The 23,601-nt window shown below is 35.3% G+C and overlaps 1 protein-coding gene across 1 annotated transcript in view; it reads left to right on the plus strand.

Annotated features, from left to right (window-relative positions):
* Positions 1–20,177, plus strand: part of LOC144244159 (inactive N-acetylated-alpha-linked acidic dipeptidase-like protein 2) — a 348,840-nt gene extending 328,663 nt beyond the window's left edge. Inside the window, exon 11 of the mRNA XM_077779388.1 lies at positions 17,487–20,177. Within this exon, the coding sequence (XP_077635514.1) occupies positions 17,487–17,685 (199 nt within the window). The 3' untranslated portion in view covers positions 17,686–20,177. The remainder of the gene's footprint in view (positions 1–17,486) is intronic.
* Positions 20,178–23,601: the final 3,424 nt, after the last annotated feature.

The following is a 23,601-nucleotide window of genomic DNA, read 5'->3' on the forward strand; positions in this document are numbered from 1 at the left end:
TAGCATAGGAAGGAAAATTTATTTGCTGTTTTTCTATTGATGAAGCTATAAATTATTGAGTTTGGGTTTGCTATACTCTGGCAAGTTGATAAAAGTTTATTTTGTTGTTTCCTTTGAAAGTTTTTCTACCAACTTGTCAGCCATGCATTCAAGTTTAGTACTTGTTGGAATATGTTTTTATTTTTTTATTTCTTTTTTTAAAATTTTTTAATTTTTTTTTTATTTATTTCTAGGAGAGAGAGAGAGAGACATTTTGAGCAGGGGAGGGTCAGAGAGAGAGGGAGTCACAGACCAAAACAGGCTCCAGGCTCCGAGCTGGCAGTCAGCACAGAGCCTGACGCGGGGCTCGAACCCACGAACCGCGAGATCATGACCTAAGCGAAAGTCGGACGCTTAACCGACTAAGCCACCCAGGCGCCCCCCCAGGAATATGTTTTTAATATAAGTTCAAAAACAGAGAAAGATATTCAAATAAAAAACCCTTTCAATCATGTCCTTGTCTAAATCATGGCTCTACTACTTAAGAGAAGTGTGGCATGGGCCAAGCCAATCTTTGTACCCTTTTTCTTTCTCTATAAAATGAGTATAATAATGGTACCTAACTCATAAGTTATTTTGAGGATTAAATGAATTAAAATATGCAAAATTCTTAGAATATTGATAAGCAGATTGTAGGGAAGAGAAAAAAAATAAAAAAAATCTTTCCTTTACCTCCTAGGTTCTCTGATTAGCAAATTAGACTGACAAAAGACCTATTAATGAGAGAAAACCAAACAGACTATTAAAATGTGAAGCACACATGCACACAAGAGAAATTCAGTGATGAATAACTCAAAGGAGTGTTTAGAACTTGGGCTTATATAGAATCTTAACAAGGATCAATACATTTGTAGAGAAGTGGAAAAAAGCTCAACTAAAAGGGTTTTATGCTTCCAAGGACAGCAAACTATAACAGGAAGGCAAATAAGGAGAGGGAACCAATAGATGACTAGGGTTGTTTTACTAAGGTTTGTTATACACATTCCTCTTAGTACTGTGTCTAGGCTGATAAGAGTCTAGATTCATCTCCAGTGATTAAGAGTTGGGAGAGGATAGAGAGCTTTTCTATGGTTTCTCAATTATTTTCAGCTCAAAATAATTCTTATTCTAAAGTGGCATGTTCCGGGGTGGCAAAGTCTGATCCCCTATAATCCTGTAAATGCTCAACAAATATTAACACTTGCTATCATTATTGTTATTGATTTACATAATCAAATTTATTCCATATCTCTTTGTCTACCTCTTCTTGACAACAGGAAGCTCTGTTCTTGAGTTCTGCCTAAGGACAGACAAGTATACATCAAAGAATAGCAATGGAGTGCGATCAATGCTATGATTAAAACAATTAGCCATTCCATGATTACACCAAAAAGAAATCAACAAAGTTTGCCTTGGGTTGTAGGGAAAACATGAGTAGTTGGGCCCCTCTCTGAAATTCATCACATTCATAGTCTAGTTCATCCAGACTGTAAGAAACCTATCCCTTCGTTAGTAGCTGTAACTCTTCCCATACTCCAAGTTAGAAATATAAAACTTTTATTCATTAATTTACCAACATACTTTAAAAATTACAATTATAAAATAATCTGTATTTTTATTAGCTTACCAATGGGCCAAGTTACATTTTCTATAATAGTTGAAAATAAAGCATGCAATGCATTTTCACACACATGTATCTGTGTGTGTGTCATTCCTATTGACTACCTGATTATTCTGACCTCCATACAGGTTTTGAAGTAACCTTTCCTCTTTCAAATATATTTACTGGCAAAAAAAAAAAAGCAGCACTAGGGAAGTAGAGTGATATAACAAAAGTGAATGGGTATCATTTTTGATAGTTAAAGGTATGGTCAAATATAAAAAGGCAGTGGATATAATTGGTAAAGACTATTACATGGGATGATGTATATCTTGGAAACCCCTTACAGGGGCCTTTCTCGTGTTCCCTGGAAGTTCCTTATGGATGAACTGTGAACTCTTTCCTGGGCAGGAGAAGTCATCTGGTGATCTCACAGCTTTATGTTACCAAGAACAAAGTCAGATGACAATTAAGGGGAGCTGGGGGGACATATGCCTAAGGAAGAAAACCCCAGAAATATCAAGCAACACTATACCATTTATAAAAGATCTATGGGAATGTCAGGCACTAGTGAAGCACTTTACATGTTTTAATGCATTTAATTATTGCCGGACGCCGGCTCCAGCAGGTCCAGGGGTCCCTGAAGGATGGACGGTGTCAGCAAGGGAGGGAGTGAGATAGCCCCAAGAATCTTTCTGATCACCAGGCAGGTATCTCTCTCCTGTCAGTTTGGGTGTCTTTATTTATAGGTCAAATGTTCACATGGCATTAGAAAATGGAATTTTTACAATGGATAGTTCTCTGTGATAAGATATTTTTGGAAATGTACAGAAACAGGTTTTACAGAAGTCTTCTTGCAGAACTGCCCCAATTATAGTGAGGTTGGGTAACTAAGAAAATAACAGGGTGTTCACATTTTAATAACACTAAGATTAAGTCATAGGTTTGTAGATACTCTTATCCATCCTCATCACAGCTGCCAGTGTGAAGGAAGGTGTTTGTGGAATGGAGGCCTTAGGGAAGGGACTGCTATACATCATCAGTTAGCAAAGGTATATGTGGTAACTTATGTTCTGCCCTTATCTGTGCCTTCTCTCTAAGTTAGGCTCTTTGTCTCCAGGCAAGACTTGATTTTCCAGTCATATTCTTTATGGCACCAGAGAGCTAACTGTACCTTTAAAGAGTCTAGCTGATTTCCAATACACAGAATAGCCTCTTCGAGTGCATTTACCTTTGTGTCTAGTTTTATGATTTCTTGAATAGCTAGGGCATGAGAGACGTTTTTGGTTAGATGATTTACATGTTGAGCTGTATGAACATCTTGGACTAACACAACGGTAGAAACAGAATTGTACATAAAGGTTAATCTTTTGTTAGTAAGGGTCATTAGCCTGTTCATAGCTCAAGGGAAAGTATGGAGGGAAACAGGACCTGCTGGAGACATGATGTCTGTTCCCATAATCCAAAAAAGTTCCCACAATAAGTTCCTTCACAAGGTGCAGTCATCATACCAGGGCCAGAATAAGGGGACAAGTCACTCCCGATATTGATCAACAAGGTACCTTAGGGGTCAGTGCTCAAGCAGAAATAATTGAGTGAGGGGTGGATATCGGTCGTCACCTGATTGGCAAGAGACCGTGCAAACTTGCTTTAACCTCACCAGGAGCTTTCTCGACTAGTGGGCTCAGAATGGCTCCCAACATCTTTTTTTTTTTTAATATATTTTTTTAATGTTTTAATTTATTTCTAGGAGAGAGAGAGAGAGAGTGAGCAGGGGAGGGTCAGAGAGAGAGGGAGTCACAGACTGAAACAGGCTCCAGGCTCTGAGCTGGCAGTCAGCACAGAGCCCGCCGCGGGGCTCAAACCCACGAACCGTGAGATCATGACCCAAGCGAAAGTCGGACGCTCAACCGACCAAGCCACCCAGGCGCCCCTCCCAACATCTTATTATAAAAATCCCAAGTTGTAAGTAATATGTCCTATTTTACCAATGAGGAAAAGGAGTTTCAGGGAAGTTAAATGTATGTAATGAGCTAGAAACCCTGGCACTAGGAAGTAGTGGTAATGGGTCAAGAAGCATAGTGTTGTGGGAATAAGCATGAATTTTAGACTCAGATGGACATGATTTTGATATTGACCATTTAGTATTTTCTTCAGATTTTTCCATTTCTCTTTATTGTTGTAATTACTATTTAGATGTGATTCATATTTTCTTTCCAAACCTTACTCTTTTTAAATTATCCTTCCTCTCTCACTAGGGAAAAGATCACAGTGGGTCCTTTACAGCATTGAGAATATAAACTTAGGTATTCAGGTGAATCTCACACTACATAACCAAGTAGGATGATGATAAGTGGTATAATTAGAATTTCTATAAAGAAAGTTGTATTTTGATAAACCAAGTATAATAAAAGTTAAGATTTGGGGAATTGGAAAGAAGAATGTAGTAATTTGAGAATAGATAGTAAGACAGGCTGCTATGGAAATGGTCTACAGTCTACAAGTGATTTAGGGTTTTCTATTTTCACATTATTTCTTTGGTGTACATCAAACAGTGTAATCAGCCCTTTACTATAACATAATACATTTGTTTAGTTGCATCATCTTTTGTTCTTATTGATTTGTATTACTAATACATTTAGTATTTTACAGTATAGCAAGAAGATTACTATTCAATTATATGATTGAAAGAGACATAAAATTTAGACTTTTTTCTTCCTAGTCTAGTGTGGGGCAGATTGCATACCCATCTCTCTGTATGCATATATACATATGAATATATGTATATATATACATATTTATAAATATCTACATATATCCATATACATATATAAATTTATATATGCATATATTTATATATAAATTTATATATGCATATATTTATATATACACATATATGTGTATACATACACATATCTCCAAAAAATGTATGGACAAGTGATAAATATGTAAATAGCAAGAATGAAAAAGAAATGAATCCAAAATGCTATGCAGGTTTAAGATTTTTTCTGAATTGATACTTTACTTTACGTGGTAATAAAACCACAGGAGGCCAAAACTGGTATGGTTTATCTTCAAAGTCTTCATTTATTCACAGTTCTTCAATGGCAGCAATAACAATTGTTATCACTGTACCTCATCTACATTTAGAGAGAGAATAACAATTTTCAAATATTGTTGAGAAGGAAAAGCAAAGTTGACCTGGTTGTATGAAATCTCTTTTTAAAAATGTAATTTCAAAATTTTACAAGATTAAGACTAAACATGATTAAAAATACTCTATGAGGAATATATCTATATCATAATTATTTGATTTGCTTTAAGGATTAAAATATTATTATTTTTGCTTTTACCTGTCTTTGGGTTCAGCTGTCTTTGGGTTTACCTGTCTTTGGGTTCAGCTGTTAAATAATCTTTATTACTTTTAATAGGTACAGAAGAGTTAGTGTTGAAGCAATTAATTGATTAATAACAAATTGGACTATTGCTTAAACAAACAGAGGCTCACAGTCTAGAGCCCCTTGTAAAGGGGAAATTTAGAAATTATTCAGTTAATTAAAATTCATAAACAGGAAAAATAAGGAAGTTAAAACATACAATTTAGAAGGGATTATTGGAATTGATTCTATATTAAATAACAAAACCAAGTAATTATGACTTTCTCCCTTTATTGTGATAGCTTAGTTTATACATCTATTGATTACTTCAAGACATCTATGTGTTATTAACAAGAGAATAGCAATTTAAGTAATCTTAAATGAAGGACGGTCTACAAGTAAAAGTCTAAGTAATAACAGATCTCTTTTATTTGAGACCCCCGAACAGCCACCGATCCATTGTCAACCTAGCACTTCAATCCATGACCACCAGTCTATGAGAATTGGAACTCAAAATGATACCTATTTGCCTTCCTACTTTTTAAGAGTAAAGGTTTGATTATATACTGCCTAGAAGGTATATATCCTTTCATCTGAGATAAGCAGAACCAGTCAATGGTCAAATGATTGAAAAATCAGTTTATTTTAACTGAAATGTTTATCACCAATCTTTTGATATAGAACAAAGAACTTTTTTTGAGTACTGTTCTAAGAGCTGAAATTCTAAATTTACTTTCTCACTGAAGCCACACTAAGGATGCATCATCTAAGATTTCCAGTTTGTTTCCTCATCTTTGAGCAGGAGCTAGACACTTGTAAAACAATCTGAGTATAGGCTATTTTTTCCTCAGTTGTCACTATATTCCTCCCTTTCCCTCATTAATTTTTTCAGTTTTCTGTCCACATATAATCCAAAATTTTCATTGTATCAGTTAATACTTGTGAGTCTTTCCAATGCATTGAATGGAAAAAACCTGTTTGAAAACAAAACAAGACCTTTTAGTAAATGTAAACTCACTGGAGGGAATTGTTAAGAATATTTGGTGTCACCCAAAAGACTTAAGTAAATGAATAGGAAAAATGCAGACTCCTCTAAAGTATCTCAGACCCACTGCATCTGAATTTCTTCATTAGTTTTAAAATTGTCTTGGGTTATTCTTATACACATTCAATTTGATAACTGCCCCTGGAATATTATAGAACACTTGTTAACTTTTAATATAAAGGGAAGAATGCTGTGCAGTAAAGCAACAACCTAGAGGATAATTCCAAGAAAATGCTGTTGGAATACACTTTCCCTTTTCGTCACTAGTGTAGTAGATATTTCTTGCATTGATGTTATAAAATTTATTACTGCTGCAGGACACCTGGGTGCCTCAGTCAGTTGAGTGTCCAACTCTTGATTTTGGCACAGGTCATGATTTCCCAGTTGTGGGATTGAGCCCCACAATGGGCTTTATGTTGGGCATGGAGCCTACTTAAGGTTCTCTTTCTCTCCCTCTGCCCCTCATTTGCTCACCTGTGTACATGGCCTCTCTCTCTCTAAAAAGATAAAATAAAAGTGTAAAAAAATAAAATTTATTACTGCCTAATATCAGAAATTCTTTTCTATATGAGGAGAATTCCCTATGAGCTTATTATGAAGCAGGGCTAATCTCTCCCAAGCAGAAGGTGAATGGATCTAGATATCTTGTTCCTGAGCTAGGGGAAAGGCATGTGACCTAAGTCAGCCAACTGGATAATCTCTCCCAGGTCCTTAAATCTGAAATAAATGAGGCACCCATGACTAAGAGTGAAAATGAATGCATCTTCTTTTTGAGTTCCCTAAGCAAATAGACATTCCTACTATTTATTCACAATCTGTATTATTTTTACAATGCACTTCAACATAATAGAATTGCCTATGCAGTACTTACATTTTAAAAACAACTAATAGGACTGCAAAATTAGGTGATTTTAATTTTCTTTAAATTTGCATAGGAGATTGTACATGGATCCATTTGTTTACAAATACAAACCATAGCATTTTATTTCCTTATACTAGCAAAAATAGTTACAGATAGTAATACTCCAGTAAATTGTGAATAAATTTACTCTGTTAAAGAATAACACCAGAGTTCCTTTAAAACATTATTTTGTCACATTTTTAGTAAGTTAATATGTGTAACAATTCTGTAAAATGTGAAAGGAAATCCTTTTAGTTTTTGAGAGTAATTTTACATTAAAACATTCATTTCTTCATTAAATACTTTCAAACTTTGTGATCAACGTTCATAGCTTCAATTGGTCACTTTCTCTGTACTTAGTTTTCCTTCTGGCTAAAATTAAAGACTTTAATGCTGTGTTAATTTCTAAGTTTTTGAATCATCTCAAATAAAAGACTTGTTATTCAAGGAAAACCATGCATTTTTTTAACCTGAAGGTGACTATTTTCAGACTTCATCTGAGAAAGTTATCTAAATTTTCAAGTTAAAAAATATAAGTATTAAGGAAAATATTTGTTTTTAATAACTATATAATTAATACGTATTATATATCTGCATACATTTGATGGAAAGTAGCATAAACCCTACATAAAGTAGGAAAGTATAATATAATTGACTCACATAATTGAAAGTCAAGAGGAAAAGCAAATTTTAGGTTGGTTTGATTCATCATCTCCATCATATGACCAGGGAATATATGTATGTCTTTAAGCTTTACTTCCATGGTATCAAGTTAAAGCTGATTATCCTCCTGTTGGAAAAAAGGGGTGTAACCATTTGCAGGTTTCATATTGATAACCCATACTATTCGAAAGCAGAAAAGGGATTAGCTTTTAGTGGTTCTCTCAAAAAGCAAGAAACTATGGCTCTAAGAATCCTGCAGAAAGTCTCCTTTCAAATACAATTGCCAACATATGCCCATTGTTGAAATAATCCATTTGATTAAGGAATTGCCTTATACTGACTTGATTAGGACTGTGTTATCTACATCATTCATTATGGCGATTGGAATCAGATATGCCAAGTTAAACTGATGCTATTAGGATCTACTCCTGGAAGGGGGAGCCTGGGTGACTCAGTCAATTAAGCACCTGACTTCGGCTCAGCTCATGATCTCCCTGTTCCTGAGTTCAATCAAACCACACATTGGGCTCTGTGCTGATAGCTCAGAGCTTGGAGCCTGATTCTTGTTATCCTCTCTCTGCCCCTCCCCCATTGACATTCTCTGTCTCGCTCTGCTTTGCGCTCTCTCTCTCGCTCTCTCTCTCTCTTTCTCTCTTTCTCTGGGGTGCCTGGGTGACTCAGTTGGTTAAGCGTCCGACTTCGGCTTAGGTCATGATCTCACAGTTTGTGGGTTCCAGCCCCATGCTGGGCTCTGTGCTGACAGCTAGCTCAAAGCTTGGAGCCTGCTTCAGATTCTGTATCTCCTTCTCTCTCTGACTCTCCCCTGCTCATGCTGTCTCTGTCTCTCAGAAATAAATAAAACATTAAAAAAATAATTTTTTAATACAAAAAGGATCTACTCCTGGAGATTTCCCACAAATCATTAAGACACATGGTGAACACTACACAGAATATTTACAGAATTTTCCTATATGCCCATAAAGAGTATATGACATAGAGAAACAAGATATACAAAAACATTTATAACAAAGCAGTGTTTTATAACAGTCTAATACACATATGCATATGCATAAAATAAAGTGAAAAGTTTTGTAAAATATGGAATTAAATAATCTCATACCACATAATATTCTAAATGTATTATATAGGCAATACATTAAAATAATAATTTTTTCATTATGTGCTTAGCTTTTGACATGGTTTGTGAACTCGTTTCCATCCCTGAGCACCTAACACAGCAACTTACTCATATTAGATGTTTAATAAGGGCTGTTGAGTAGAATAAGCCAAAAGATCAATATTGGCTCAATTACTCACTTTGTTTAAATAGACACAACCTAAATTATAAACTTTTGCCTTTAGAATGAACTCCTCAAAACAAATAGTTGACATCCTTTTCATTACTGGAATAAAAAAATAAATGAAGAAAGACCTGAATTATTTTGCTTGGTTTTGTAGCCTCAGCATTGCTGTTTACTAAAGGTAATGAAGGTAAGGAAAGAATAATAGAGGAAGGGAGAATGCAAATATTTGGAGCATAGATTAAAGGAAACGTATTGTTATGTTAATTGTCAAGTGCCTATGAGGTAATAAAATGAAATTGTCTTTGGAATTGATCACACCTGCTAATGATAGAAACTCAAATACTAAGAGAAAATGAGTTAGAAATAAGTTGAGAAATAAAAGTCATCTAAACCTTGAGGTCTAAGTCATACAACCATGTGAAGGTAAGATGGAGAGAAAAAAAACAACGATGAAATAAAACCAAGAAAGTAATGACATGAGTGTGGGGAAAAGTGGTCAACTGTATCACCGTCTTCTCCAGATTCTGAAAGGTGCTAATTTGTGTTAATCTTTGATTTCTGGGCTCCCTTTGGATTTGATGGGAAATTTTTGAGTGCAGGATTATAATTTTTCTTCAGTGATAAACCATCAAGCACAGTGCCACTCAAGGGCATCTTCCTTCATTATCTTAAAAGATATCCTCTTCTCAGGGAACTTCCCCAGAGAAATAATATAGTTGGATGGACTGAGAAGTCCTGAGACATAGAATACAGTTGTTAAGTGTTTCTATTCTCTGCTCTCTTTTATATGTAACTGTAGTTCAAACGGACGATCCATATTAAACAAACAAAAAAAAAGAAAACAAAACCCAGTATGCTATGATTATTAACTTACTTTTTGTTTAATGGAAAAAAAAATCTCATCTGCTACTCCAAACAGATTTTAAAACTTCAAATGAATGAACCCAGATATCCTAACTTTGTAATGCACATGTCATGAGGACTGTCTGGCATGATTTTTCAAGTGTCTACCAAATTCAGCTAGTCACTTAAAGAACTGTGAAATCTACAGCATATGTTATACTCTGCCAATGCTATTAAGAGGGAGTAGAGAATGGATTCCTATAATTGAATCTTATGTTAACTTTTTCCTTCTAACAGGGAAGAAAAATACTACAAATCATATCAATCCTTTATTGCTCTGTTAAAAATCACCCCAAAATTTAGTAGTTTAAGACAACTATTTATTTTGTCTATAATTCTTCAATATGGCCATCTAGGCTGGACTGAGCCTGGGCGATTCTTCTCATCTGGTCTGGGCATCCTTTGACTGTGTTTATATCTGTAGCCAGTGCTTCTGCGGCCATCAGAAGTATAGGCCAAGCTAGTATAGGAAGGCCTCACTCAGCTAAACAGATCCTCTCTGCTCCATGTGTTGTCTTTCTTTCCAGCAGGCTAACAGAATCATTCATATGGTGGTTTGGCACAGAAAGAGAAAGCGAGAATGAGAGAGAGAAAGGAAGCATGCATGACTTTCCGAGGCACAGGCTCACCACATATGCCACATTCTATTGGTCAAAGCAAATATGAAAGCCAAACCAGAATCAATAGGCAGGAAAATAGACTCCACTTACTGATGGACTGGGGCTACATTCAAATTTGAAGAGGCCTGCATAGAGGGAGGAGAATAATTATAGCCATTTTTGCAAACCATCTACCACACATTATTTCAATCTCAATTGTCTGCAGAGTAAGTTTATGGCTTGACAATATCAGCAATGGTCTTAATTCTCATTCTGCTTTTGCAAGTATAAACCAAATTCAGGTTCAGTTGAAAAGATAATTGTACTGTAAGTAGTGCAGCTATGTATTTTGTGAATTCTCGTGGACATAATATCCAAGTCAAATGATCTTTCCTAATGTTGATGTAAATACGGCAATCCACTGTTAACCATGGAGTACAGTTAGTAGAATCCTTAAAAAGTATTAGCCACAGTTGTAAAAATTGAGCTGGCCTTTAGTCTCTGCATGCCGTATGTATTCACAATCAATTTTGAAATACATGGTTTATTTTATTTACTATGATTTCATTTAGGAGTTTCTCAACATGAAATATAATGAATGTTAATTCAAGTTTAGGATGGGTGGCATCCTGTGCCCATTTATGAATATAAGAAGGAACATTTGAAAGAGAGTCATCATTTCCATCATTAGTTTGCTAATTCACACACAAGGAAATGACTCATGAAGACTTTAGCTCCCTTTGTTTCCAATTTCATTTTCTTCGGTTTTCTTTTGCCTTAGCTGAATGGAAAAGATTTGTCAGTTAAGATGCTTCATCTCCTTCACTGATGCCGCAGGAGTTATTAATTAGGTTTCTGAGTTTGGCACTGCTCTTTCCTGGTCACCGTGATGTGTCATTGAAACAGACCCATTAAAATGAGTGATGTGTGTTGTAATTTCATTAGTGTCATCAATAATGTATTACACTTTCCTTTTAGTAGTCTCTTTGTGTTGTGTGTGGGTCAGGATGACTGTATGAATTACATTTATAAGATCCAAATTGTTACAGATGAGGGAAGATAGGCATGAGGGTGGAATTAATGTTATTTTAAACACGATAGCTATGAAAATGATTTCAATTAAATAATATTTTAATTAGGTCTGATGTCTCTACATGCCATACTGAGATACATGTTGTGTGTATGCAAATAAGATGGTGATTTATTGAATTAATAACACAGTCCATTCTCTCTATAAGGAAACTTTCTTACTTGGACTAAAGGAGGTGTATGTAAGAGTAAGAGTGATTCATTAAGGAATATAATTCCTTGTGGTTGTAAAGGGTAGACTTTGGACATGGAAACTCTTCAAATGTATTTTCTAAGTTCCTTTCTATCCTATTTTCCTGCTAGAAATGTGCCTTTGACTGGCTATTTGCCAATTCCCAGTCTCTCCTAAGCTGAAAAATATGACCCATCATTAAGGAAGTGAAACATAGTTAAGTTCTCTGATATAGTATATATACTGTTGAAATCTTTTAACTCCATTTAACCGAGGTTCAGTTCTGGTAACATATATGGGAATACAAAGAGCTTTTGACTTAGAAGCTTCCATCAAAAGCATTGATCTAATTTGAAATACTTCCAAAGGCAAGAATCATTTTCATATTAAAAACTGGTACAGTAATTTTGTTCCCCAGGGATGATCCTGGGGAACTTAGACTTAATGATTGAATATGTAAGAAAGTTCTTAGAACTAAGAAATATATGGAAATGTATGTGATGAAATGTAAAAACATCGCTGGGTTTTGATTTTTGTCTTCCATTAAAATATTAAAACTAAAATATTGTGACAGTGCTTTTTGAAAAAGGGCTCCAAATATGGAAATTTATTTTATGTAAGCAGGAAGCTAAATGGTACACATTTAGTACACAAAAGAAAAATAGAAAAAGATGAGCTACTTCTGGAAATCAGTAGGAGAAATTATTCTTCTCATGAAAATTTAAGGAAGGTATTTGTGTTATTCCTAATCTGTTTATAAGATAAAACGATCTACCAGGATTAAAAAAAAAGTCTATTATAATAAAGATCAACTAACTTCAGTTATATAAGTAGCTTCCCAAAATGAAAGTTTTACATTATGATGAAAATATCCTGTTTACTTATCTTCAAGTAGAATCTCAGTGTCTGTAGTTTTATGTTGATTTGTATCCAATTTGGGTAGAAACGGATATGAGTGTTTATCTTACATAATAGCTTACTACTTGAATCATGTAGCATATGGAAAATGTGTTTAGCTCCTTGTGGAATTTCACAAACCAAAAAGGGTCCATTTCTATTCACATGGCTTGTTTATAGTCATTATAAAAGTCTGTTACTGTGTTGCTTACTACTTAGGAAAAGCAACTGTTGGCATGCTACAGACTCCATTGCACTGGTCTTTAAGAAGTGTACGTATTGCTTTCCAGTTTAAAAAAGAAAACAGTAATTATATTTCTTGTGCGTTAGACCTAAACATTCTTTTAAGGATATGTTTTTATTCTTCTACATTATCACTCTTCTAGATATTTTAAGTAGTTACAGCTGAGGTTGTACATATATATATTAGAGACTGTGCTCATGCTTAAATGGATTGTCATTGAGGGATTAATCCTGTAACCTTTATGAGCATGTTTTATTAATATCTTATCATTAAATTTAATATTAATAGTATTTAACATTTAATAACCATAGAGCGTATATGTAGGAATGCATTTGGTGCCAGTGAGTTTTGAAAATGTGGAAAGGTCATTATACAGTACCAAAAGTATTAAACATGCTCCCCATAATATATTAATTGCAGTCATTCAGCTAATTTATGAGGCAGTTCTGGATAACAAAGATTATATTTTTGTTTGTCAGCATGCTTAGCAATATGCCTTCCAAGAATGGAAGTATTTGGTATAGCTTTTGAAAATATCTATTACACTCTTAAATTCTGAAAACACATTTGCCATGAAATGATTTATAATTAAACAGAAAATTGATAAAGTGGGAGGAGAGAATTTAAAATTGTAAATATTGTGATAGATGATTAAATATTTGTAGTATTCTACTTTAGTAATTCTTATTGGTAAAGCAGTAGAGTTTGTGAGCTTGTGAGTTCGAGTCCCATGTTGGGCTCCTCTCTGAGCTCAGAGCCTGCTTAGGATTTTTTTTTTCTCTCCCTCTCTGCTCCTCCCCCACTCACGCTCGAGTGCCTGCGCGCTCTCTCTCTCACTCTCTCTGTTTCTCTCTCTCTCTCAAAATAAGTAAATAAAATTTAAACAGAAAAATAGCATTTGAGAAAGAGTATCTAAAAATGCAAAAAGTAATTTTTGTAATAGGTTGTATCATGTAGGAGAATACATGTGTGACTACCTGAAGCTGTTTTATCTCCATTTGGAAATTCCATGGTTGCACCAAAGTTTCTTTTATTTCCCTCCCTTTAATGATGTAAAACTAATAAAACTAATATTTAGGGAAATTGTCATTAGATATTTCCCTAATTCTGACTGTTTTTAAGTCATTTTAATATAATGAAAACTTTTATGAGTCAAAGCAGGTTTGTATGGATTCTGTATGTATGTACATGTAGAATCATTGCCTGATTATATTAGCATAGTTGAATGGTTTCTTCTGGCAATCTCTTTAATTTTATGAATGCTATGGGAATGGCAGAAGGGGAACCTCTATTTTAAAGAGCGTTCTAATTCTGGAAATAGATCCAAATTTTCCCCAGAGTACAGCTTGTGGCCAGAGAATTGCCCAGGACCTACAGGCCACTCCAAATGGAAGGTATTTGTTTTTCTTCCCAGATTCAGGGAATATATGTTTCTTAATACAAATTTTATACCTGATTCAAGAGTATTTGGAACCTAGAAGTACCTTTCTTGCACTGCTCTATTTAATTCATACAATGTCAAGTTTACTCAGAGGCACAAAAATCAAGGATTTTGTATTGGATTATTAGGGATAGTTCTCCTTTTGAATGATCTGTTTTGAAAAATTCATTGAAATAAATAGACTCTTAAGCTTAAGGATCTTCTGCTCCACTGCCACCCAGGATGTGGTTATTGTCAACTTAAAATTTTCTACAAGGACAGAAATTTAAGCCAGTTTTATTCTTAAATAGTTAATGCTTAAAATGCAAATTAAACTAGATTGCTGTAACTGATACCAATTTTGCTGAGTGTCTACTAAGTTCCCATCACTGCACTAAACCTGATAAAAATTTAAGTATATTAAATCACCATGACTGAAGATCTCCTGTGTTCACAACAGTAAATTAGACCTGATTAAAACAACAACAGCGACATATTTCTCAACTCTGGTGTGTAAAGCAAGGCTATCATAGCATATCCTGGAAAGTATAAGGTACAGGGTCCCATAGCAGAGAAGAAAAGATACTGAAAAGATGGGGAGGTTTGTATTATCAGAGACCATTTGGATACACAAGGACAACAGATGACTTGCAGGGTCCTAGCATGAACGATCAGGTAGATCAGGTTGTCCAGAGTGCAGGTGGGGAGTTCAGGAGACACTGAGGAAGAAGAACCTTGATGAGATAGGAACCAATAATCCAGAACTCTATATAAATGAAGGTTAGTGCTAGGAAAGTAGAAATTAATCAAATATGTACTGTAGCCCTCGCTTTATCTTCTCAAAATTAACTCTGACTGTGTCACTCACGGTAGTATCCCCTTTTGTGTGGACTAAGTGCTTCTCCAGACTTTATATTACAATATGATCATTTCAAAATCAGATTTTTCTTTCACTGGTTTCTTGTGCCTGCAAGAAAAGGTGTGATTTCCTGGGGTGCCTGGATGGCTCAGTCGGTTAAGGGTCTGATTTCGGCTCAGGTCATGATCTCACGGTTCGTGGGTTCGAGCCCCACGTCAGGCTCTGTGCTGACAGCTCAGAGCCTGGAGCCTGCTTCAGATTCTGTGTCTCCCTCTCACTCTCTCTGCTCCTCCGCACTCGCACTCTGTCTCTCTCTCTCAAAAATAAATAAACATTAAAAAAAAAAAGGTGTGATTTCCTTGGCCTGGTATGGAAGGGCCTCTAGGGTGGCCAGGGCTTGCTGTCCCAGCTTCTCTCCTAAAGCTGCCGACTCTGGTCTTGAACACTGGTCATACAGAAACACTGGCATTGATCCACTGAGCATACCAAGCTATCTTTCAAATGTGTACCTTTGTGTATGCCATCCCTCCTGCATAGGGTGCTGTCTCTGCTTTCCACCTTGTTTCCTTTCCTAAACCTTTGTAACTGTTGATTCAAGATGAAATTCAAATATTCTCTATTATGAACTTTTTTCTGAACTTTCCCCATGGTAATCCTTCGCCTTTTAGCACTACACCTTTTGTTTCTAGTCTAACAATTAGGCGACTATATTTTAATTATTTGTATCTGCCTCTCTTATTTGACAATGGAATTTCAGCTACTTTGGGCTGGAAATAAGTCAAATGATCTAATAATCCACAGTTTTCTGCCAAAATGCATCTCTTTCTATCTGTCAATGATAAAAGGGACCACTTCAGATTTGCCTAGGCCAAATTCTTCTAAGAAATTTGGATATGTTTCAGGGCAACATTGTATTATACACCCCATACTTATGAGAAGATAGTATTCTAAATATCAAATATACACAAAAGAAGAAAGAATAGTATAACACATCCCGTTACCCAATTTCAACAATAATAACTAATGGTTAATCTTATCCCCTCTATACTGTCTGTGGCTCTAGAATCCTTTTCCCTCCCAAATATTTCTAAGCAAAATCCTAGACATGATAACCTTTCATTTGTAAGTACTACTATATCTATTTCTAGAAAATCAGGACACTTTTTGAAAACACACTGATGATATCATCATCACACCTAAAATATTAGCAATCCCTTAATGTTAACAAATTTTCAATTAGTATTCAATTTTGCACCGCTTCTTATTTTTTAAACAGTTTGGGTAAAAACCTGGGGGAGTCTATACTTTATGAATGGTTGATAGGTTTCTTTTGGTCTAAAGCAATATTCTCAATCCAGGGACAGTTTGCCCTGTAAGGGACAATTGTGGCAGCCCAGAGACATTTTCAGTTTTCACAGCTGCCATGGACTAAATGTTTATATCCTCCCCAAATATAGAAGTTAAAACCTTAACCCCAGTGTGATGGTGTTTGTAGGTGGGGCTTTTGGAATCTAATTACGTTAGATTAATTCATGCAGGTGGGGCCTTCCTGATGGGGCAAGTGCCCTTATAAAAAGAGGAGAAGACACGGGGTGTCTCTGTGTGTGCAGGCACTAAGGAAGGCCAGGTGAGAATAGAAACACAAAGAGGACCCCAGCCAAGAACTCGACCATGCTGGCATCTTGGTCTCAGACTTCCAGCCCCAAAATCATGATAGATACATAAACTTTTGTTATTCAAGCCACTCAGTGTATGGTAATCCATTGCAGCAGCCCGGACTGATTGAAGCAAGTGAAAGACAGGGCTGCTGGTATCTAGTGGGCAGAGACCGGGCATACTGCTAAACATCCTGCCATGCACAGGACAGCTGCACAATAAAGAATGATCCAGCCCCAGAAGTCAGTGGTGCAGGGATGAGAAACCTTAGTCCATAGGTTTTTCCTTCACCTATTTTGTATTGCAGTTTACTTATTGAAAAAACTGGATCATTTGTCCTACAGAGTTCTCCACCATTTATATTTGCTAATGACACATTGTCATGTCATTTAACGTATTTCTCTGTCTCTTGTATTTATTACCAATTAAATTTAGAAGCTTCATCAGATTCAGGTTTACTTTTTTAAAGCAAAACTACTTTATTCTGTTTCATAGATAGTACTGAATGCTTCCATGAGGGGGCTATATAATGTCTAATTATCTCTCATCACTATGGGAAACTTGATGATCAACATCTATATCCATTAATTCATTAGAGGTTGAAAAATGACAATATTATATTTTTATAATTTCTTCACTCACTGCAAATATTGCTGTTTCTTGGCAACTTTTATTATGATGTTTGATATGAAAATAGCATTGTGCATAAAGCATTGACACATTCTGTATTTCTTTTTAGAAATATCCTGTACCACCTCGATGAGAAGACAAGCCAGTTTTCAATTCTCCTGGCAGCTTGGGAGCACTGCAAGTCACTTGCATCAAATGAGACCATTCAGGAAGCTCTGTCAGAGGTGTTGAACAGCATTAATTCAGCTCAGGTTTACTTCAAAGCAGGACTTGATGTGTTCGAGAGTGGCGTAGTTGGAAAGAACTGAGAAAACTCTCAGCATTTTAAAAAGTTTGTTTACAATTCCTCAAGCAAAAGCTCTAATCTAACCAGATTTTCTGACATTGAAGACTCCCCCCGAATGACTTTTTAAACAAGTCCAAAGCTATTATTACATTGTATTTTTAAATGTACATATAAAAGAGCATTTTGCACATTTAATATTTTCTTATAGCTACATCTCTGAATATGTAAAATCAAGTTATTGAAATAATACTTAAGATTTATCTATTAAAAAGAAATCTGCTGTATTTTTATATATATAAAATATTTGGGGGGCAAGGTTCCAAGAAGTTCTGGACAATCTTCACTTCTAGGGATAAAACATATAGGAACAGAAGTTATTCCCTATGTTACAGCTATTAATGACCTAGTTTCTGTAATAGAAATGGAGACTTGATATGGTTTCAGATTAACTTCACTAATAAGTATTCAATATGAAGAATTCAAGTATTCCGACTGAATGATTGGTCAACCAAAACCACTTTGAATGTTTCTATTTTATGAAATGAAGTGCCTGTTCGTAATACAACTAGATGTAGTAATACACTGGTTATGAAATTGTATTTTTTAAGTATTAATGAAAAAAAGAGCCATAAACATTCCAGGGAAAATCTCGAAGTAGCTGCACAGAGCAATTTAAATGCAAATTTTTGCCTAACAACTTAGAAGGTGACTAGCTTTGAAACCCCTAATTTGCCTCAGTTGATTTTGTAAAAATTACAAGAGTGATATATGTCTTATGAGGGAGAAAATATTTCTTATTTCTCTCTCCCTCTCTCGGTTCTGTAGGAAGCACTGAAACCTAGCTACTCTGAAATGAAAGCATTTTGCATTGCTCTTCCTTCCTGTATCTCTTCTGAAACTCCTTCCTGTAAGGCAGTTTTAACAGAATACCATGTAATTTTCACAGGAAAGTAGCAAAGTTTCTCTTTGAAAACCCAAACTATCTTAAAAAAACATCAAATTGCTATTTCTGCCACTGACACAAAGGACTTACAATGAAAGAAATAGTTGTTTGATCAATGAAAAACTTCTGAATTCTGTAAAGAAACTTTTGATATTTTTCCTTCTTTATCCTTTATTGTGACTAAGATGCAAATGTAGAAAATATTCATGCTTCTAATTTTATGCAGAAAATACAGTGTTACTACAAGAGGGTGTCTTTCCCACACTTCGATCTTCTCTCATGAGGAAAATGAAGCTTTTCATGTTGACATTGTCATGGAATGGCCCTAGCATCCACTATTGCCCAGAAGCCTAAAATTCTTTCTATTGGGTGACGGTTTAAAGTGTGAGCTTATCTTTAGAAATGTTCTTCTGGTGTTGAATAAAGTAATGCCTCTTAGGAAACATATTTTCAGCATATTTTATGTGAACTGTCTCTACCTAACATAACACTCAAACACACGTCCCATTTAGATACACCACGAAACAACATTCCAGACAATGCTTGTATGTCTAAGTCTCCAGTGTTTGTGGATAAGCATAAACCTACCCTTCGTTTAAAGGAAAACTACAGTTGAGGGGAAAGAATTAATCAGTATTGATTAATTGATTTATAGGGGTCAGCTGTTCCTATCATAAGTAATGTGTATAAGCTCAAGGCAAAGAGGAGAATTGATGTAATTAGCTAGATAATTCAAGCAGAAATCCATTTTCATATGAATTGCCTATGTGTGCATATTTTTAAATGACAAATGAAACTACCTTACAATGTTTTTTAACAAAATCGATGTACTTGCTTGAAAATATTGCCCATGTTGAAGAGTATCTATAGGCAAAGGCTCAGGACCAGCCTCCCATGAGCCTCAGCCTCAGAGCCCTCTCTTGCTCCACAGAAATCAGCAACAGAACAGAGGTGAAAAAACACTGACAGACATGTATGGGGTCAAATAAGAGAGTGCTTTATACCAAAGGACTTTCAACATTTAACCAACCTTCAGTGTGTTCATTCCAGTTCTTCATTTGGAGGTGAAGTTACTTTAAAACAAACAACATTCTGGAGTTGGAGCTGAGTTTAAAACGAACAAAAACAATTATTAGTTTCATAGTTTATCATTTTAAAACTAAATCCTGAGTAAACTCCCTCCCTGAGTCTGTAAAACTGTTGAGAGCACAAAATACATGTTTGTACATTTTAGCTTAGAGATTGATTGTGTACCTAGGTAAACCACATTGCATAGATAAAGGTCTCAATATTAGTATTCTCCTTTCTAAATTATGTGGTATTTGCTATTTGAAAAAAATAATAAACTATGTACTAATGTGTTTTCATTAGTCTATTTAAGAGATAATGTGAAGAAAGTAAATTATAATTAAAACAGATGTCCACTAATTCCATAGATGCTGCTTCAGGTCTTTGATTGCAACAAACCTCTGAATTATAACATCACTGCTATGGTGTTCCTCTAAATTTATTATATCATTTTCATTTTTTCCCCTAACAAATCCAAGTAAATAAAATCCTCTGCAAGTTAATACCAAGTGTTTTTGGTGAATTGATAATAGGTTTAAATTGTTGCTGAGATATCTGGGTGCCTTCATACATAGATTTCCACCAAGGCATAATGAGTCACAAATGGTTATTCTCCCAAGAAAATGTGGCAGATGTTCGCCACTGAAATTTAGGTTCAGGAAGGGTTCACATGAGCTACTGTCCTTTGTGGAAAAGGAGAGAGTCTGGGAGCAAAAGAGAGCCTAAGAGACCTTCTGGTCTAAGCCCTAGGAAGTTCCGTTCAGCCAGGGAAGGCATCATCACTCCCATCAGATGAGTAAGTGAAGCCAAAGTGATTCAGCAATGTGGATATAGTCACATATTTAGTTAGTAGCAAAAACACTACACTATAAAAAAAGCACTGGAATTTAAGCTGCTCTGCTTTCTCATGTGGTATATCCAGCTCGTTCCCTGAGATACTAGGGTTATAAAAGATCTTTTCCAGTACGTTCTATGTAACTAGCCATTCTACCAGATGCTTTATGGGTTGGAATCACTGCTTTTAATTAAGAACTAGTCATTCTCTGACTATACATGATGAACAAAACTGTCCAAGGGAATCCAGGAAAGGGATACTAGGACTGGGTACTTGGGGGAAGTGGTGAGAGTCTCTACATGACACAGAAGTCAGAAAGTAAAATGCCTTTAAGAGAGGACATTTCAGCTCTTTACTAAATCAGCAGTCTAAATCAGTGTTTCTCAAAATGTGGATTTGGGGAAGTGAGGCTTAGGAATATTCATCTTGAGCAAGATCACCCAGGTAATACTTATGTACACTGAAGTTTAAGAATTTCTAATCTACATCAGTCCCGGGTGCTAAGAAAATGTTACTTGGTAATATATCTAAATAAAATAAGGAGTCACAATAACAGAAGGGACCTAAAGCTTTGCTATTAATGGCATCATTAAGAACAAAGGGAGACAGAGAGAAACCATTGTATCTCTCAAAAAAGGATGCAGACACAGCTGAAGTCTGTGCCTACTATAGGTCAGGCAGTATTATAGACTTTTTAACATCTGTGTTTCTTCTAATTGAACCGCTACAATAACCCATTTTAAAAATGAAGAAATTTAGTTGAGCGACTTGTCCAAAATTCTACATCTGAAAAAAACGGCTGGGGTGTCTTCTACGGGCCCTCTGAAATGGAGTCCTGTGTTCTTCACGCTGAGTTCTGCAGAAAAGATCACAAGAATCTTTTGGTTTATAGAAAATGACGTAGCTGAGACTTTTAATGTATTTCTGTACAACTGAGCAGACTGTGTAGCCTGCCACTTTACTGGCTTAATTAAAGAGTTTGAAGAAACAAATGACACCCTTCCTTATAATGTTTGCCCACCCTATCAATGGTGGGCACATATAGATCAATTAGAAGGTGTCTGTAAGAGCATTAAAAATGAGGATACCATTATAAAATATCATGGAAACTGGGTGTAACATAGTAAAAATGATAAGAAGCCACATATTTCACAATTTCCTCCTCAAAATGCCTGTATAATTTCACTGAAAAAAAAAAAAGAGTGGGTGCTGGGATTTACAACCACAGTTTTATATCATACGTAAAGACTCAGAAAAACCAGTCAACTTTTAAAAATAAATATATAGGGCATACAGTAGGTTTCCCCCACTGAAAAAATAGGTGCACAAAAGGAAAATAAACGATTTGTTACCATCTGCCTAATAATGAATCCACAACTTTGCCTCAAATGAAAAACTATAATTATTTGCACAATAAATTGGTAGACCTAGCCAACAGTGTTCTCAAGAGACATACTGTGGAATGTGTAATTAATTACTCCAAAAATTAAGCTTTCTCTGAGGGTAGCACATTGTCATCTCATTGGCTTAATAGACTATTTAAATATGCCTTGGCCATATATTCCCCTAGCAGAAAAGAATGATTTCAAACTGCCAACCCATGAGTTGAACGAGAGGAAAATGGACCCACGTATTCCAATAAATATATCAGCAGCGTTACTGTTCCATCACAAGAGCATGGATGTAACCCAAAGGAGAACTAAACAATGTGATATTTGAGGAAGGAAATAGTCTGTCTAGCTGCTAGTGAATCTGTATTTCTTGTGTATGTTTAAAAACCTCAGAATCTGCTATTCTGAAAGATTTTTAAAACCTTCACAGAATTCTGAGCACCTCATCAAGTACAAATACTTTTCAGTTAAGTGAGTTTGTTTTATGCAATTCAGAATTACAAGTGACAAGAATTTGAAAGGACAGTTGCAAAAGAAATCTTCAAATGTAGCTTCTTCTGGTTATCACCATATCCGCTCAATTTTCTGTTTTCTCTTTCTAGATATACTCTAGCAATGGGATTAGATTTTTTTCCCCGGAGAAGGTAATTTTAGGATCTATTTGTCTCAATATATATTTATCTCTTAATCAGCCAGAGTTTTATTTCCATAATACCTTTCAATTATCCTTTGAAGATATACACTGAAGTGCCTTTAGCATATGCGGGACTGCCAAGAATCTTGAGACCTTGCTTATTATGAGACGACATATTTCTTAAAGACATTTATAATCTCATATTCAGATTGTGTCTAGATTTACAAAGCAAAGGATTACATTGAGGCACTCTCAGAAAGCATTTAAGAAAAAGGGGTTGCTTCAAGTTTAGTATGTTTCTCATTATTTTATGTTTGGACTATATAGTTAAATAATTTTCTGTGACCAGAATAGTAATTTTGAGGTTTTTGTCCAAAATCCAATCATGGAAGCCAAAGAAATGCATGACTACTCTAATTTCTTAAGCAGGATTCTGTTGAGAATTAACTCAGGAGCAGCTGATTCAGTGCCCACAACTAGACAGAGCTTTAATGAGGACAGACAGAGCCTAACAGTGTTCTGTCTACTTCCTTTGATGTTGTAAGCCAATAAGCACGGAGGTAGCTTTTCTCAGAAGGAAACAGATTTTATTTCCCAGGGGCTAATTAATATGCACCACCTCAGTCCCCAGAGGACTGCACAGGTGCCTGTACTATGCCATATGTCATGTGCTAGATTCCAGCAAGCTCAAGAGATTAATATACGATCATTATTATGAATTATTATGTTGCATTGAAGTTAATGTCGGTCTTTTGTTCTAATTAAAGTACAAACTTGGCATCTGAATAGAAGCTTAGCTAGAGAAGAGAAGTGGAGTTAGAGTCTCTGTTTTAATGAGCTACATATATTTTTCAATCAAAATGTGTAATTATTTAATTCTCTGGTCTGTTCAGTAAGTCTATAATTCTTTCCTTAAAGAATCTTCATTCAATATGTTACTACACAGATGACAACTACTTGGAGTGTGTTTTGTCTTTTGAAATTCTTAGCCATTGTCAAATCAGGCTTTCATTATATATGCAGTAATGTTTTATTTATATTAATAATTATTATTTGTTTATCTTTAT

Source organism: Crocuta crocuta, unplaced genomic scaffold, assembly GCF_008692635.1.
Source record: "Crocuta crocuta isolate KB4526 unplaced genomic scaffold, BGI_CrCroc_1.0 scaffold1028, whole genome shotgun sequence".
Lineage (NCBI taxonomy): Eukaryota > Metazoa > Chordata > Mammalia > Carnivora > Hyaenidae > Crocuta > Crocuta crocuta.